Source organism: Bufo bufo, chromosome 5 (assembly GCF_905171765.1).
Source record: "Bufo bufo chromosome 5, aBufBuf1.1, whole genome shotgun sequence".
NCBI lineage: Eukaryota > Metazoa > Chordata > Amphibia > Anura > Bufonidae > Bufo > Bufo bufo.
The window spans coordinates 550,963,644-550,983,086 of record NC_053393.1 but is presented as its reverse complement, the minus strand read 5'-3'; the positions used below and the strand labels follow the sequence as shown (position 1 = coordinate 550,983,086).

Genomic DNA, 19,443 nt, shown 5'->3' with positions numbered 1-19,443 from the left:
AGACTGGAAGGAAAGAACAAGGAGGAAAGGATATACAGGAGGTTGCATCAACTGTTTCATTCTCTGCAGTTTTGCCTGTGCATAACCTTCAGCATGACAGGAAGATGCGCATTAAGGAATTCAATGTATGGCTTGGTGAATGGTGTCTGAACCAAGGGTTTGGCTTTGTGTCTCATGTTAGCTCTTGTTGGAATGGAAAAGAACTGTACAAGAAAGATGGTTTGCATCTTTCACTCAAAGGAACGAATGTCCTCGGTGAACAGTTCCAAGTATTTGCTAAGAAGCATTTAAACTAGGAAAGGGGGGCAAAAGAGTGATAATCCAGCAGTCCAACTGCCCCCCAGAACAATGCCAGAAGAGGCCAGTAGCACAAAGGTTAAGAAATGACAAGCTTAGAGTCTTGTCTACAAATGCTCGCAGTCTAGGGAATAAGATCAATGAACTTGAGGCTATAATGGCATTTGAGAATATAGATGTAGTGGCTGTTACTGAGACATGGTTCAAGGGGAGTAATGACTGGGATATATCAATACCAGGGTTTTCTCTATACAGGAAAGACAGAGAAGGCAAGAAGGGGGGACGGCTGGCCCTGTATGTGAAAAATAGCATAAAATCTAATTTGATAGAAGTTAGCGAGAACAATTTAGAGTCATTTTGGGTTACCGTGCAGCTTGATAATCATAAGGTAACTCGTGTAGGTGTGATATATAGACCACCTAGCCAAGTCAAAGAATTAGATGATCTACTAGTTGAGGAAATGGCTAAAATGACATTGAAGGGGGAAGTTATCATTATGGGAGACTTCAATCTTCCAGATGTAAACTGGAAAACCAAAATAGCTAGTTCTGCCAGGAGTACAGATATTCTAAATTCCCTACTGGGATTATCTCTACAGCAAGTAGTGGAGGAGCCAACCCGGAAGGAGGCCATTTTAGATTTAGTATTCACAAATGGGAATTTGGTATCTGATATTACTGTAGGGGAAAGCTTGGGATCTAGTGATCACTAGTCAGTGTGGTTTACTATAAGTACAGTGACTGAATCACACCACACAAAAACAAAAGTTTTAGATTTTAGAAAAACTGACTTTTCTAAAATTATATTAGTAGTATACGAGTCCCTATCAGACTGGAACAGTTTCATTGGAGTCCAGGAGAAATGGGACTACTTAAAAGTGGCACTATTGAAGGCAACAGAAAATTGCATTAGGCTTGTCAGTAAAAGCAAAAAAAGGAAGAGACCACTGTGGTACTCAGCAGAAGTGGCCAAAATCATTAAAAACAAAAAGATAGCATTTAGGAATTATAAAAAAAAAAAAACGAGGATGACAGACAAATTTATAAGATTAGCAGAGAGAGGCCAAACAAGTTATAAGAGCTTCTAAAGCACAGGCAGAAGAGAAATTAGCTCAGTCAGGGAAAAAAGGCGAGAAGGCATTCTTCAGATACATAAATGAAAAAACTAAACTAAAACAAGGATTTACCAAATTAAAAACAAAAGAAGGAAGGTATATGGAAGAAGATAAAGAACTAGCTGACTGCCTCAATGAATACTTCTGTTCAGTTTTTACAAAGGAAAAGGAAGGAAAAGGACCTCAGTTAGGAAAGAAGACTAATGAATCTTTTGATGTGTCTTTACAGAGGAAGAGGTTCTAAGTCAGCTGTCTAAAATTACTACAAATAAGTCACAGGGGCCTGATGGGATACACCCAAAGCTATTAAAAGAGCTCAGCGGTGAACTAGCAAAACCATTAACAGATTTATTAAACCAATCAGGGAGATCATGTCAAACTAATCTTATAGATTTTTTTGATTGGGTGACTAAAATAATAGATGGAGGAGGTGCAGTAGACATAGCTTATCTAGACTTTAGTAAGACTTTTGATACTGTCCCACATAGAAGGCTTATCAATAAAGTGCAGTCTTTGGGCTTGGACTCCCATATTGTTGAATGGATTAGGCAGTGGCTGAGGGACAGGCAACAGAGGGTTGTAGTCAATGGAGTATATTCAGACCAAGGTCTTGTTACCAGTGGGGTACCCCAGGGATCTGTTCTGGGACCCATATTGTTTAATATCTTTATCAGCGAAATTGCAGAAGGCCTCGATGGTAAGGTGTGTCTTTTTGCTGATGACACAAAGATTTGTAACAGGGTTGATGTTCCTGGAGGGATACACCAAATGGAAAAGGACTTAGGAAAACTAGAGGAATGGTCAAAAATCTGGCAACTAAAATTTAATGTTGATAAGTGCAAGATAATGCACCTGGGACGTAAAAACCCCAGAGCAGAATATAAAAGCAGTGATACAGTCCTAACCTCAGTATCTGAGGAAAGGGATTTAGGGGTCATTATTTCAGAAGACTTAAAGGTAGGCAGACCATGTCATAGAGCAGCAGGAAATACTAGCAGAATGCTGGGGTGTATAGGGAGAGGCATTACCAGTAGACAGAGGGGGGCGCTCATGCCGCTCTACAGAACACTAGTGAGACCTCATCAGGAGTATTGTGCTCAGTACTGGAGACCATATCTCCAGAAGGATATTGATACTTTGGAGAGAGTTCAGAGAAGAGGTACTAAACTGGTACATGGATTGCAGGATAAAACTTACCAGGAAAGATTAAAGGACCTTAACATGTATAGCTTGGAAGAAAGACGAGACAGAGGGGAGATGAGAGAAACTGCTAAATACATAAAGGGAATCAACAAGGTAAAAGAGGAAAGAATATTTAAAAGAAGAAAAACTGCTACAAGAGGACATAGTTTTAAATTAGAGGGGCAAAGGTTTAAAAGTAATATCAGGAAGTATTACTTTACTGAGAGAGTAGTGAATGCATGGAATAGCCTTCCTGCAGAAGTGGCAGCTGCAAACACAGTGAAGGAGTTTAAGCATGCATGGGATAGGCATAAGGCCATCCTTCATATAAGATAGGGCCAGGGGCAATCCATAGTATTTAGTATATTGGGCAGACTAGATGGGCCAAATGGTTCTTATCTGCCGACAAATTCTATGTTTCTGTTTCTAGAAGAGACGGCGAGGAAATCTCCATATAGTGTAACTCCTCTTTAAAGGAATATTGCAAAAGTATTGTGGAGCTACACTTTATACCTAAAGAGGTTTTCCAGGATTTTTTACTGATGGCCTATCCTCAGGATATCTGGATATCTGGCACCCGGGACCCCCACGGCCTTCTCCGAGCTCACATAGCACAGCACCGTACATTGTATAGCAGCTGCTTTTGGAATCGCCCCATTCACGTCTATGGGGCTCAGCATCACCTACGCCGCATGACTGATGAACTTGTCACATGGACTAGAAAAAGCTGGAGAAGTCCGTGGCGCTACTGTCAGCACCACTGCCTTCTCAACCAGCTAAATCGACGGGGGAACCAGGTGTTGGACCCCCACCGATCAGATACTGATGAGCTATCCAGGTAGGTCATCAAGAAAAAGCTCTCGGAAAACCACTTTTAGTATATTGCGTAACTCCACATTATACATATATACAGTGCTGCCCATAATTATTCATACCCCTGGCAAATTTTGACTTAAAGTTACTTTTATTCAACCAGCAAGTAATTTTTTTGACAGGAAATGACATAGGTGTCTCCCAAAAGATAATACGACGATGTACAAGAGGCATTATTGTGGGGGAAAAAACATTTCTCAGCTTGAGACCTAATCTCTCACTCCATAGATATATACAAGCTACATCTCCATCCAGTCTCTATACTCAACCATACACTCTATACAATCACACCCCAAGACTGTCCACAGTCTGTCCCCAATTTCAACCTTCACCCCTTAACATTTTATTCATATCTAATCTCCATTCCCAAGTTCTACCCCCAACAGCAACTGTATTTTTCCTCACTGGATCCTACTCCTGGTTCCACATTACCAGATTTTGACGTTCTACAATGAAACATTTGCTTCAATTAGCCAAAGACCAACCCACTTTTCAATCAACCCTAAATGATGGGCTGCACCCTAAATTGATTGATTAACTCCTAATGAGTCAGCCTATAAATTCCAGGCAGACGCCGCAAGTCCTCCACTTACTGATGAAGGGACCAAGTGAAGTCCCGAAACGCGTTTAAGGAGTACGGAGGATTATTGCCAATAGAGCAATAGCAACATACAAAGAGGGACCTGGAAGCAGAAGTGCTCCCCTAACATCATTTGCACTCTCAAACCGGCCCGGCAGATCCCGATCACGTGACCAACATTAGGTCACGTGCATACCTAACAACAGACGCGCGCGCTTGGATACCACGTGGGACGCCGTCAGCCGGAGAACAGAGCCGCAAGCAACATTTGGAGCACCGACGGAAGACATCACTGCGTGGTGGGTAAGTGATCTCTGAACCCAAGACAGTACGGGACGCCGTACCGAGGTCCAGAACACCAATTCCCCCACAGGTTGTTGTTTCTTTCCTCCACAAGCAAAAGCTTCACATTGTATACTATACAGGATAGTGCTTTTTTATCCATTTTTCCTTTTAGCGCTACCTTATATAAACTATAGTCCCACATGGGACCACACTGTGTATGATTATATTTTACAAAACTTGACAACTTCTTTTTTTCGCAACCTATATATCTATCTACCTATAAAGAGTCATAGACTGATCACCAACTGCTGGGAAATATATCCATAGAAGCCCACCAGAGAAGATCCAACTCATGGTCAATAGTACCAGTAGTACATCTTATTGACCTTTCCAACTTTTTTCATCCTGAAAAGTACATTATTTTTCACAGATTTTCTATTTTTTATTTTTTATTTTTATGTCCTAATATTTTTTATTTTTATCATACTTTTTATCATTTTTTATCACCTGTTTTACCACCTTTTTACCACCACTTTATATACTTATTATCCTAATGGACTAGACACCACTAATTTTCCCACACGGATCCATCCTAAAAAACTGGTACCAGCCACCCCTTATCTGGCACCCACCACAAGTGCCTAGATTCCCCTACTCACTCACCTATGCTATAAAAATCCCTATCTTATTTTTAAACTAGTATTTTAAATAAAAACTACCATTATTAATCCCACTTATGAGTGTGCCTGCTATCTCTTTATTTTAATTTCTCAGCTTTTATTTACATTTGAGCAAAAAATACAAGATGTTCCGCACTGTGGAAAATCTCAGAGGACGTGGTCGGAAGCCAAAAGTGACACCTGTGCTGCCAGGAGGATAGTTAGAGAGGTGAAAAGGAATCCAAGGATCACCACCAAGGCCATCCTGGTGAATCTGGGCTCTGCTGGTGACAATGTCTCAAGGCAGACAATCCAACGGACACTGCACAATACAGACCAAGGAGGACGCCACTTCTCCAGATAAGGCACACAAAAGCTCGCTTGGCCTTTGAAAAAACTCATCTAGACAAAGAAGAAGACTTGTGGTCTTCTGTGTTATGGTCAGATGAAACAAAAATTTAATTGTTTGCTCACAATGATGCTTCCTTCATTTGGCGTAAAAAAGAAGAATCCGTCAACCCAAAGAACACCATCCCCACTGTCAAACATGGTGGTGGGAACCTAATGCTTTGGGGGTGTTTTTCAGCCAATGGACCAGGGAACCAAATCACAGTAAACGACACCATGAAAAAAGAGCAATACATGAGGATTCTCAACGACAACATCAGGCAGTCTGCAGAGAAACGTGGCCTTGGGCACCAGTGGACATTTCAGCATGACAATGACCCAAAACACACAGCAAAAGTGGTGAAGAAATGGTTAGCAGACAACAACATTAACGTTTTGGAGTGGCCCAGCCAGAGTCCAGACTTGGATCCAATTGAGAATCTGTGGAGGGAGCTAAAGATCAGGGTGATGGCAAGAAGACCCTCCAAACTGAAAGATTTGGAGCTCATTGCTAAAGATGAATGGGCAAAAATACCTGTGGAGACCTGCAAAAAGCTGGTCTGCAATTATAGGAAGCGTTCGATTGCTGTAATAGCCAATAAAGGCTTTTCTATTGATTATTGAGAAGGGGATGAATAATTTTGGACTGGACACTTTTTGCTCAAATGTAAATAAAAGCTAAGAAATATTTTTTTAAGTCCAGATCTGCTGGGAGAAAACATCAAGGTTTTATTTTTATTTTCTTGCTCAAATTGATTTTTGTACATCCCTCAGCAATCAGCTCTAATCTGTGGGGTTTGGATTTCTCTGCAGCGCTCCCCACAGGGTAAATAAAGCATCACACAGTGTTTATTCAGATCAGCATTAGCTCCTGGAGAGCGAGACACAATCTTCTAGGAGCCGTAACAGGAGGCGAGAAATTTGATTTATCATAAGATCAGCAAAACAATCAGGTGAAAGCCAATAATGGTTTTGGAAATATCAAAAATATACCAGATAGATGGATCCTGTCCATGGATTCTATTGGAAGATCTTCATCAGGTTCTGAGGCGTCCCCTGCATCGTCATCCTGTATGATTTGGAAAAAGAAAAATGTAAGAGAATAAAATGATAATAAAAAACTAAACAAAATAAAATTCATGTTAATGCAAGAAAACAGAAGAGACACAGAAGACACAGAGCATTCATAAAAAACTAAAATTCTGCATGGACACTTATAACGGTGGTTGCTAACTGTCGATGTTCTCACCGCCTCAGTCCTGGGCTCCGTGTTCGGGCGAGCACTGTCCTCCCTTGCTGCCTCTGTCATTGTCCGCGCCCGGTAGATGTGGTGATCTGTTGCCCGTGTCTTACCATTTACTGCCGCGGTCCTGGGCTTTGTCCTTGCAGGCATTGTCCATCCTGGAATCTGTTCCGTGGTTTCCTTCCAGCCCTGCACACTTCATGCCTTCCAGCCTGTTCCCTGTAGAACTTCCTTAAGGGCCGGCGCGCGTCTCTTCCTGTTCTTTAAGGCCTCTTTCACACAAGAGTGACGGATTGGCTACGGATGCGTTCAGTGAAACTCACACCATTTTCCAAGCAGGTTCAGTCAGTTTTGTCTGCAATTGTGTTCTGTTGTTCAGTTTTTTCCAGCGAGTGCAATGCGTTTTGATGCGTTTTTCACGAGCGTGATAAAAACTGAAGGTTTACAAACAACATCTCTTAGCAACCATCAGTGAAATACGCATAGCATCCGCACTTGCTCCGCATTCACTTCTATGGGCCAGGGCTGCGTGAAAAACGCAGAATATAGAACATGCTGAGTTTTTAACGCAACGCAGAACTGATGAGTGTAAAAAACCGCTCTTGTACACAGACTTATTGAAATAAATGGGTCTGGATTCAGTGCGGGTGATATACGGTCACGTCACGCATTGCACCTGCGCAGAAAACTCGCTCGTGTGAAAGGGGCCTAAAGGTTTTGTACATGTGTCCTGTTTAACCAATCCCTGCCATTCTGCACCTATTTGGGTGGTCCAGTCCTCTTCCCAGGTGCATGAGCATCAAAGGTCCTTTGTGTCCTGCAAAGGTAAATTTGTCTGTGCTTATGCTCTTGACGCGTGCTTGTCTTCTGGATTCCGCCACCTGTCTGATCCTTGCCTGCTCCTTCTCGACTCTTCTGTGGATGACCCGGATTGCCTGACCTGTATCTGTGCCACCTGCCCTGACCCATTGCTTGCATGACTACGCCTCTGCCTCCTGCTCGGTTCTGCTCTGTCACTCCTGGTTAAGACTCTGCCTGTTGACTACATCCGTACCTCTGGTACCTTGCTATGGTACCTCCTGGTCCACCTGGACCAGCTTCTTCGTGTGCCAATCCTCCTCAAGAAGCAGCAACCTGGTGTTCCCCTCGGAAAAATCTATCCTCACCATAAGGAATGCTAAAGAATGATGGGTTCACTTACACAACGACCTTAGAGGAGGTTGGTCACGGGGCATAATGGGTCCACACCCGCTGGTTTGTGACAACATTTTTCTCACAACTGATCTATTCAAGGGAAACCCCGACAGCGGAGTGGAACGGTCGAGTGATCGTGACCCGTATGGGGGTGGACTGCAGAACCCTGACCCCGGGGGAACAAAAGCTGCTGGAAGACACCCTCTGCGAATTTCAGGAGATTTACCGGCAGATTCCACCTAAGATGTATCAGGAGGTGAAAGATATGGTGGCCAGCATGTTGGAGAACCGGGTGATCCAGGAGAGTCAAAGTCTGTGGGCTGCTCCGGTAGTCTTGGTGCGGAAGAAAAACGGGAGTCTCCAGTTCTGCGTGGATTATCGGAAGCTGAATGCTCAGACCGTCTGGGATGCCTACCCCCTTCCGCGGATTGAAGAGTCATTATCAGCCCTAAGCCAAGCAAAGCTCTTCTCAACTCTTGACCTGGCTAGTGGGTACTGGCAGGTGCCGGTGGCCAAGAAGGACAAAGCCAAGATGGCCTTCATTCTACCTATGGGACTCTACGAGTTCAACCGGATGCTCTTTGGTCTCTCCAATGCACCGGGGACATTCCAGCGATTGATGGAACACTGTCTGGGTGACCTCAACTTCGAATCAGTGTTGATATACCTGGATGACATAGTAGTGTTCGGGGCTTTCTTTGAAGATCACCTCCAGAAGCTGCGACAAGTCTTGGGACGGCTACGAGACCATGGGCTCAAGATCAAGCCAAAGGAATGCCAGCTGTTCCGACAGCAGATAGAGTACTTAGGACATGTGGTCACCCAGGAGTGGGTAAAACCGGCCCCCAGCAAGGTGGAGGCCGTTCAGAAGTGGCCCCGGCCAAGTATGCTACGGGAGGTACGGGCGTTCGTGGGACTGGCCGGCTACTACAGGAGGTTTATACCCAAATTCACTCATCTGGTGGGCCCTTTAAACGAGTTGCTAAGAGGCACGGCTGGGGGCCCGAAGAAACGCCCCGTCAACTGGGGGCCCCGGCAACAAGAGGCCTTTGAAGCGGTGAAAGAGGCGCTGACCAATGCCCCGATTCTGGCTTACGCGCGGTTTGATTCCCCATTCCTGCTGTATACTGATGGAAGCCTACATGGTCTGGGGGCCGTATTGTCCCAAGTCCAGGATGGACGGGAGAGAGTCATCGCCTATGGGAGCCGGTCCCTAATAGAGTCAGAACGCAACTCTGATAACTATAGCTCCTTTAAACTGGAACTACTGGCACTGGTGTGGGCCATGACCAAAAGGTTTGCAGAATATCTGACTGGTGCAGAAGTGACCGTGATGATGGACAACAACCCATTGGCACACCTGGAGAATGCCAAGCTTGGCGCACTCGAGCAAAGATGATTGGCCCCCCTCTCTAAGTACCAATACCGCATCAAGTTCCGGTCCGGTAGGGAGAACGGCAACACCGATGCACTCTCTCGAGTTCCAGTAGGACAGTCGACTCAGAGAGCCAATGAGGAGTTAGAGGATACTGAAACTCCTGACCTTGGTCGCTTACCTCTGTTCCCGGATGTGGCACATTCAAGTGGGGTGGCGTCTGGAATGGCGCTGGTGCTGGGGAAAACGTTGACTGATTGGGAGAGAGTCCAGGATAGCTGCCGGGATTTGTGGAAGGTGAAAGAATGGGTTTGAAGCAAGATCTGGCCTTGGCCAGAAGAACGAGCCCTCCTGACCCCAGAGGGTCAGAAGTTGTTAAGGCAGTGGGACAAGCTGACAATTACCCAGGGCCTCCTGTGCCGGATCATATACTTACAGTCAGAGCTGCAGTACTGGCAATAGATTGTCATTCCCATGTCGTTGGGACCGGAGGCCACCAGGGAAGCTCATGAAAAGGGAGCTCATTTTGGGAGCGACAAAACGTTCAAGTGGCTACAACGGCTGGTATACTGTCCAGATCTGGCCGACATGGTGGCCGCGGCATGTCTTAAGTGTCGATCCTGTGGGTTGAGTAAGAGAACTGAACAGCGGGCTCCTGTGCAGACCATCCGCACCTAGAACTTCTGATGATCGATTATGTACAGATCAGATATTCTACTTCGGGACACTCGTACTGTCTAGTTATGACAGATCACTTTACCAAGTATGCAGTGGCTGTGCCCACCAGAGAGCCAACCGCAGAGTCGGCCGCCGAAGCTGTCTGTAGACACTTTATACAGGTGTTCGGGTGTCCACGGAGGATACATTCTGACCAGGGAGCATGCTTTCAGGGTACTCTAATGAATGAACTGTACCAACTGTATGGGATTGAATGCTCCCGAACCACTCCATATCACCCACAAGGAAATGGGGCGTGCAAACGCTTCAATCGCACCTTGCTTCAGATGCTGCGGACTGTGGAAGACAGTCAAAAAGCCCAGTGGCCCGCATACCTACCTGAGTTGATGTGGGCCTATAATAACAGAGTACACAGTACCACTGGATACTCTCCACATATGCTCATGTTTGGGCGAGCCGGACGGGAGATTGAAGATCTCCACATGCCTAACCCGATGGAGCCCCCACCGAGAAGTGCCGTCAGGGAAGTTGGATGGACGGTGGGAGGCAGTTCCATACACTGTGAAGAGAAGGGTGGACTCCGCTATTCCAGTCTATGAGGTAGAGCCAGTAGGGACAGGGGGACCCTCACGGAACTTACACCGTAATATGTTAAGACGTTGTAATTTTGATGAGCCGATGTGCGTAGAGGGGGTGCCTCCTCACGCTCGGGGTATGGAGGAAAGTCCCTCAGATGAGGAAGAGGAGGAATGGTGTGTCGTCCCTGCTCAAGTGTCCACAGAGGTTCCGGCCGTGGCAGGTTTGCCACCCAGATGCAATGCTGAGCAATCAACAGCTCCTCTCTTGTCAAATATGCCTTATGTCCCCAGTATTTCTGAAACCCCCAATCTGAGAAGGTCAGCGAGGCCCAATGCTGGTGTGCCTCCACAGCGCAATGCCCAGGATGAGTTTGTATGGGGAGAGTTGCAGGGGGCAATAACTTCTAGTGGGGTGGCATGTGAGATTGTAAAACAGCTATTTCTGCATAATTTCTGTACTTAAACTGTCATTTGGCATTCCGGGCACTAGAGGCCACTGTTTTGCAGCTACAGCCAGCCAACTCTGAGATTTCAATATGCAAAACAGATGATGACTCATGCTGCTGCCTGTGAGTGAACCAGGAAGTGTTGATCTGGCATGGTGGAAGGATACTGCTGTGAGGGACTGAATCCGATTCCATCCTGGCTTGCAGATGTCCGGCAGTTAATGGACACTCAGAAGAAGGAGAGTAGCTGTTATACCCTTACTGAATCCAGCTCTTTTGAAAGAGAGGTTGTCCCAGGAAGACCAGTCCAGTGTGTGGACAGAAGGCCTCTTCATCAAGCAAGGCCGCACGGTTGCAGAAAAGTTGGTGGCCATCTCGGGTAGGCTGCATCCTCGGGCCCAGAACGGACACAGGTCAGTACACCTGGTTGCTGACTGTAATATATTGTGTGGCACCTGAAGTAACAGAGACTAGACTAGGCCTCGCATTAGTTAGTTAGTCAGGATTATATAGTTTGCTAGGCTTTACTGTACTGGACTCCAGCGCAGTTATTGACTAGAAGGCTCTGCTGCGTCTGCCACCGGCTAGGGGTGTTCTCTGTAGCGGCACAGCACGACTTGCAGGCTCTGCTGTGTCCGCTATCGGCTAGGCCTGTCCAGTGGGCCGGGACATTGACTGTGGGTCCGGGATATAGCATTTTCTGTGCCTGTTTGTATTGTTTTGGTTATGCTTGTATTATTTCTTTTTGCCTAAGTAAAGTTTCTGTTTGTGCATATTAAGCTGGTGTCAGTGTCGCTTTCCTTGTCAGTGACTTTGCTGTATCCTGGGGAGCCCACCCCGGTACACGGCTTACAGAAGACTTATGTCCTGAGTAAAGGGGCTGAAGACTTATGTCCCGAGTTAAGGGGCTGAAGACTTACGTCCCGAGTTAAGGGGCTGAAGACTTATGTCCCGAGTTAAGGGGATAAAGACTTACGTCCCGAGTTAAGGGGCTGAAGACTTATGTCCCGAGTTAAGGGGCTGAAGACTTATGTCCCGAGTTAAGGGGCTGAAGACTTATGTCCCGAGTTAAGGGGCTGAAGACTTATGTTCCGAGTTAAGGGGCTGAAGAGTCATGTCCCGAGTTAAGGGGCTGAAGACTTATGTCCCGAGTTAAGGGGCTGAAGACTTATGTCCCGAGTTAAGGGGCTGAAGACTTATGTCCCTAGTTAAGGGGCTGAAGACTTATGTCCCGAGTTAAGGGGCTGAAGACTTATGTCCCGAGTTAAGGGGCTGAAGACTTATGTCCCGAGTTAAGGGGCTGAAGACTTATGTCCCAAGTTAAGGGGCTGAAGACTTATGTCCCGAGTTAAGGGGTGAAGACTTATGTCCTGAGTTAAAGGGGTGAAGACTTATGTCCCGAGTTAAGGGGCTGAAGACTTACGTCCCGAGTTAAGGGGCTGAAGACTTATGTCCCGAGTTAAGGGACTGAAGACTTATGTCCCGAGTTAAGGGGCTGAAGACTTTCGTCTCGAGTTAAAGGCCTGAAGACTTTTGTCACTGTAAGATTGTAGTTTTTCCTTTTCAGTATATCAGTGAAGAGTTTTCGCCTTCTGTTCTCTCTTTCTCATTATGGGAGAACTGACAGCACAAGGAGCGCGAGAACAGAATGTGAGGACAGTGAAGGGTGTGAAGACTTTTAAAATGTGCTGCAAACTGACGACTCGGGTATACTGCCACTCTGGTACCCACCTTAAGCTTGTGTATACAGGGCACAGTGGAGCCATAGCCATATACACGGTCACTGCACTGACTCAGTACATGGCATGAAGCAGCAGAGCCCAGTGAGTACACAGCTACATCAGCACTGCAGCCTGCAAACAGGAAGCGGAGGAGAGGAGCGGGCTGCAGCGCTGGAGAATGCCAGGTACTGTATTATGTGTTATTTATTATTATTATTATTATTGAGAGATTTTATTAGATTTTTATAACTCAGTGTGGCATGCCTCCCAAGTGTCCCTGTTTTTGACGCATGTCCCCCTGTCCCTCTTTGATCCTTAAATGTCCCTCTTTTTGACCTGGGGAATTAATGCAGAAATGTGCATTAATAAATTTACTAAATTGCTCCTTACTAAACTATCTGTCTGGTTTCTACCTCTGTATTAGACCAGAACTTCATTATTTGGTGCAATTTGGTCCTTAAAATATCTATAATCTGATCATTTATGAGCCAATATTTAAACGGATATTGAAGCGTAAGAAAAGAGTTGTCCCAGGGGCTCCACATGCGGAATACTCGTCTAACCGATCCCCGGCGGCTGCAGAGTCAGTAATTATGCTTTGGACAGAGTTAGAGACGTGGCCTAGTATGAAAAGAAGTGAAGCGATGCGCGCCGCACATATTGTCCCTCCTTGCAATTTTTAAAAGTTGGGAGGTATGGTGATGTGATGTGTACGGTGAAGTGCTGGAGGGCGTGTATGTCTCACCCAGGCTCCTCAGCTGGTGAGATTGATGAATCCAGGAAGCTGCACCTGCTGCAGCAGAACATAGTTGCTGAAGGTGTTTTGTTTAAAGAGGACCTTTCACCAGAATAAAGTATCTAAACTGACTATATAGACGTGTAGAGCGGCGTCCAGGGATCCCTCTGCACTTACTGTTATCCCCGGGCGCCGCTCCGTTCTCCGGTTATAGCCTCTGGTATGTTCATAGTTAGGCTCCACCCAGGGGAACCTGCTGGCGTCTCTTTCTCCTATGCTGTAGCGCTGGCCAATCGCAGCGCTCAGCTCATAGCCAGGCTAATAAATAACGAAAAACTGAATAAAAATACTACATACAATAAATACTACTAATAATAAAAGGGAATAATGATGACACTATATACAGTAATATCTATCACTGCAAATAAAGTACAATAATATTATATGTATAATAGTAATAATAGTAATAATAAGTAATAAATATCATAAACATATTAAATAAATTAATAAGCCATAAAAACAGAATAATAAATCTAATAGTATTACTACTACGGATGAGCGAACTTCATATTTTGAAGTTTGAGTTCGTGTTCAGGTTGTGGTATAATGTGAATTGCGTTATGGATTCTGTTACCACGGACCATAACGCAATTCTATGACTGAATGCAGAACGGAATGCCTTTAGAGGCATTGCGTTATTCATTCCGTCATAATAGAAGTCTATGGCCTGCATAACGGATCCATTATGCTGGCCATAGACTATGACGGACTCTAAAGGCATTCCGTCATGGAATTGCGTTATGGTCCGTGGTAACGGAATCCATAACGCAATTCACATTATACCACAACCTGAACACGAACTAGAACGTCAAAGTATGAAGTTCGCTCATCCCTAATTACAACTAATAAAAATCATCACATGGAAAATAAAGACAAAGTCTCTGAGTGCTGGTACTCCCAGTGTGAGCGTCAAATCCGTGCAGTAATAACCACAAGCTACGCGGTTTTTATAGGTAAAATATGTTAAAAACACAAGCAAAATAACCTGCACCGAAAAAACGCTGCAAATTATTGTAAAACTGTGCAGTAAAGAAATACAATGTGAACAGGTGCTCTGATAATAAAACTGTTACTGCTAATACCTAATAATACCGCAGCAGAGTGATACGCATAGTAATAATAAGTGTAATATTACCAGGTCGGATGCATCGCTCCCCGAGACGTCTGCCTCCTCTTGGTAAAGCCCCTCAGAAACAGGATCGACAAAGGGGTTGTCTTCATATCCGGGGGCTGAGAGCACAAAACACGTATGAAGACATAAGAAGTAAATCAGGAAGACGCCCATCGCTCCCTGTCCAGGAACACAGCTCCGCTACACTGACTGCGCTGCAGGCTGCACCTTATGTGTCTGCCGAGCGACTGAGGAAACTAAGTCTGAAGAGAATCAGGAAAGTGAACGCCTTTTATAGAGACTGGAAGGAAAGAACAAGGAGGAAAGGATATACAGGAGGTTGCATCAACTGTTTCATTCTCTGCAGTTTTGCCTGTGCATAACCTTCAGCATGACAGGAAGATGCGCATTAAGGAATTCAATGTATGGCTTGGTGAATGGTGTCTGAACCAAGGGTTTGGCTTTGTGTCTCATGTTAGCTCTTGTTGGAATGGAAAAGAACTGTACAAGAAAGATGGTTTGCATCTTTCTCTCAAAGGAACGAATGTCCTCGGTGAACAGTTCCAAGTATTTGCTAAGAAGCATTTAAACTAGGAAAAGGGGGCAAAAGAGTGATAATCCAGCAGTCCAACTGCCCCCCGGAACAATGCCAGAAGAGGCCAGTAGCACAAAGCTTAAGAAATGACAAGCTCAGAGTCTTGTCTACAAATGCTCGCAGTCTAGGGAATAAGATCAATGAACTTGAGGCTATAATGGCATCTGAGAACATACATGTAGTAGCTGTTACTGGGACGTGGTTCAAGGGGAGTAATGACTGGGATATATCAATACCAGGGTTCTCTCTATACAGGAAAGACAGAGAAGGCAAGAAGGGGGGAGGGGTGGCCCTGTATGTGAAAAATAGCATAAAATGTAATTTGATACAAGTTAGCGAGAACAATTTAGCGTCAGTTTGGGTTACCGTGCAGCTTGATAATCATAAGGTAACTCGTGTAGGTGTGATATATAGACCACCTAGCCAAGTCAAAGAATTAGATGATCTACTAGTTGAGGAAATGGCTAAAATGACATTGAAGGGGGAAGTTATCATTATGGGAGACTTCAATCTTCCAGATGTAAACTGGAAAACCAAAATAGCTAGTTCTGCCAGGAGTACAGATATTCTAAATTCCCTACTGGGATTATCTCTACAGCAAGTAGTGGAGGAGCCAACCCGGAAGGAGGCCATTTTAGATTTAGTATTCACAAATGGGAATTTGGTATCTGATATTACTGTAGGGGAAAGCTTGGGATCTAGTGATCACCAGTCAGTGTGGTTTACTATAAGTACAGTGACTGAATCACACCACACAAAAACAAAAAAGTTTTAGATTTTAGAAAAACTGACTTTTCCAAAATAAGATTAGTGGTATACGAGTCCCTATCAGACTGGAACAGTTTCATTGGTGTCCAGGAGAAATGGGACTACTTAAAAGTGGCACTATTGAAGGCAACAGAAAATTGCATTAGGCTTGTCAGTAAAAGCAAAAAAAGGAAGAGACCACTGTGGTACTCAGCAGAAGTGGCCAAAATCATTAAAAACAAAAAGATAGCATTTAGGAATTATAAAAAAAAAAACGAGGATGACAGACAAATGTATAAGATTAGGCAGAGAGAGGCCAAACAAGTTATAAGAGCTTCTAAAGCAGAGGCAGAAGAGAAATTAGCTCAGTCAGGGAAAAAAGGCGAGAAGGCATTCTTCAAATACATAAATGAAAAAACTAAACTAAAACAAGGAATTACCAAATTAAAAACAAAAGAAGGAAGATATATGGAAGAAGATAAAGAACTAGCTGACTGCCTCAATGAATACTTCTGTTCAGTTTTTACAAAGGAAAATGAAGGAGAAGGACCTCAGTTAGGAAAGACTAATGAATCTTTTGATGCATGTGTCTTTACAGAGGAAGAGGTTCTAAGTCAGCTGTCTAAAATTACTACAAATAAGTAACAGGGGCCTGATGGGATACACCCAAAGCTATTAAAAGAGCTCAGCGGTGAACTAGCAAAACCATTAACAGATTTATTTAACCAATCACTGGCAACAGGAGTCGTCCCAGAAGATTGGAAATTAGCAAATGTTGTGCCCATTCACAAGAAATGTAGTAGGGAGGAATCAGGCAACTATAGGCCAGTAAGCCTGACATCAATAGTGGGGAAATTAATGGAAACCATACTTAAGGAGAGGATTGTGGACCATCTAAAATCACATGGATTGAAAGATGAAAAACAGCATGGGTTTACTTCAGGGAGATCATGTCAAACTAATCTTATAGATTTTTTTGATTGGGTGACTAAAATAATAGATGGAGGAGGTGCAGTAGACATCGCTTATCTAGACTTTAGTAAGGCTTTTGATACTGTCCCACATAGAAGGCTTATCAATAAACTGCAGTCTTTGGGCTTGGACTCCCATATTGTTGAATGGATTAGGCAGTGGCTGAGGGACAGGCAGCAGAGGGTTGTAGTCAATGGAGTATATTCAGACCAAGGTCTTGTTACCAGTGGGGTACCTCAGGGATCTGTTCTGGGGCCCATATTGTTTAATATCTTTATCAGCGAAATTGCAGAAGGCCTCGATGGTAAGGTCTTTTTGCTGATGACACAAAGATTTGTAACAGGGTTGATGTTCCTGGAAGGATACACCAAATGGAAAAGGACTTAGGAAAACTAGAGGAATGGTCAAAAATCTGGCAACTAAAATTTAATGTTGATAAGTGCAAGATAATGCACCTGGGACGTAAAAACCCAAGAGCAGAATATAAAATCAGTGATACAGTCCTAACCTCAGTGTCTGAGGAAAGGGATTTAGGAGTCATTATTTAAGAAGACTTAAAGGTAGGCAGACAATGTCATAGAGCAGCAGGAGATGCGAGCAGAATGCTGGGGTGTATAGGGAGAGGCATTACCAGTAGACAGAGGGGGGCGCTCATGCCGCTCTACAGAGCACTAGTGATACCTCATTTGGAGTATTGTGCTCAGTACTGGAGCCCATATCTCCAGAAGGATATTGATACTTTGGAGAGAGTTCAGAGAAGAGCTACTAAACTGGTCCATGGATTGCAGGATAAAACTTACCAGGAAAGGTTAAAGGACCTTAACATGTATAGCTTGGAAGAAAGACGAGACAGAGGGGATATGAAAGAAACTGCTAAATACATAAAGGGAATCAACAAGGTAAAAGAGGAGAGAAGATTTAACAGAAGAAAAACTGCTACAAGAGGACATAGTTGTAAATTAGAGGGGCGAAGGTTTAAAAGTAATATCAGGAAGTATTACTTTACTGAGAGAGTAGTGGATGCATGGAATAGCCTTCCTGCAGAAGTGGTAGCTGCAAATACAGTGGAGGAGTTTAAGCATGTATGGGATAGGCATAAGGCCATCCTTCATATAAGATAGGGCCAGGGGCTATCCATAGTATTTAGTATATTGGGCAGACTAGATGGGCCAAATGGTTCTTATCTGCCGACACATTCTATGTTTCTAGAAGAGAGGGCGAGGAAATCTCCATAAAGTGTAACCTAAAGAGGTTTTCCAGGATTTTTTACTGATGACCTATCCTCAGGATATCTGATCGTGGGGGTCTGACACCTGGGACCCCCACGGCCTTCTCCGAGCTCACCAAGCACAGCACCGCACGTCTATGGGGCTCAGCATCACCTACGCCGCATGACTGATGAACTTGTCACATGGACTAGAAAAAGCTGGAGAAGTCCGCGGCGCTACTGTCAGCACCACTGCCTTCTCAACCAACTAAATCGACGGGGGAACCAGGTGTTGGACCCCCACCGATCAGATACTGATGAGCTATCCAGGTAGGTCATCAACAAAAAGCTCTCGGAAAACCACTTTTGGTATATTGCGTAACTCCACATTATACATATATACAGTGCTGACCATAATTATTCATACCCCTGGAAAATTTTGACTTAAAGTTACTTTTATTCAACCAGCAAGTAATTTTTAGACGGGAAATGACATAGGTGTCTCCCAAAAGATAATAAGACGATGTACAAGAGGCATTATTGTGGGGGAAAAAACATTTCTCAGCTTTTATTTACATTTGAGCAAAAAATACAAGATGTTCCGCACTGTGGAAAATCTCAGAGGACGTGGTCGGAAGCCAAAAGTGACACCTGTGCTGCCAGGAGGATAGTTGGAGAGGTGAAAACGAATCCAAGGATCACCACCAAGGCCATCCTGGTGAATCTGGGCTCTGCTGGTGGCAATGTCTCAAGGCAGACAATCCAACGGACGCTGCACACTGCAGACCAAGGAGGACGCCACTTCTCCAGATAAGGCACACAAAAGCTCTCTTCGCCTTTGAAAAAGCTCCTCTGGACATAGAAGAAGACTTGTGGTCTTCTGTGTTATGGTCAGATGAAACAAAAATTTAATTGTTTGGTCGCAATGATGTTTCCTTCATTTGGTGTAAAAAAGGAGAAGCCGTCAACCCAGAGAACACCATCCCCACTGTCAGACATGGTGGTGGGAACCTAATGCTTTGGGGTGTTTTTCAGCCAATGGAGCAGGGAACCAAATCACAGTAAACGGCACCATGAAAAAAGAGCAATACATGAGGTTTCTCAACGACAACATCAGGCCGTCTGCAGAGAAACGTGGCCTTGGGCACCAGTGGACATTTCAGCATGACAATGACCCAAAACACACAGCAAAATTGGTGAAGAAATGGTTGGCAGACAACAACATGAACGTTTTGGAGTGGCCCAGCCAGAGTCCAGACTTGGATCCAATTGAGAATCTGTGGAAGGAGCTAAAGATCAGGGTGATGGCAAGAAGACCCTCCAACCTGAAAGATTTGGAGCTCATTGCTAAAGATGAATGGGCAAAAATACCTGTGGAGACCTGCAAAAAGCTGGTCTGCAAT

General features: G+C 44.5%; 1 protein-coding gene across 2 annotated transcripts in view; it reads right to left on the bottom strand.

The window, feature by feature from the left end:
* LOC121000817 (coiled-coil domain-containing protein 1-like) overlaps positions 1 to 19,443 on the bottom strand; it is a 111,941-nt gene that overhangs the window by 55,960 nt on the left and 36,538 nt on the right. For both annotated transcript variants that reach the window (XM_040431487.1, XM_040431486.1), the window contains exon 6: positions 6,371 to 6,446. In XM_040431487.1, coding sequence (XP_040287421.1) covers positions 6,371 to 6,446 — 76 coding nt within the window. The remainder of the gene's footprint in view (positions 1 to 6,370; positions 6,447 to 19,443) is intronic.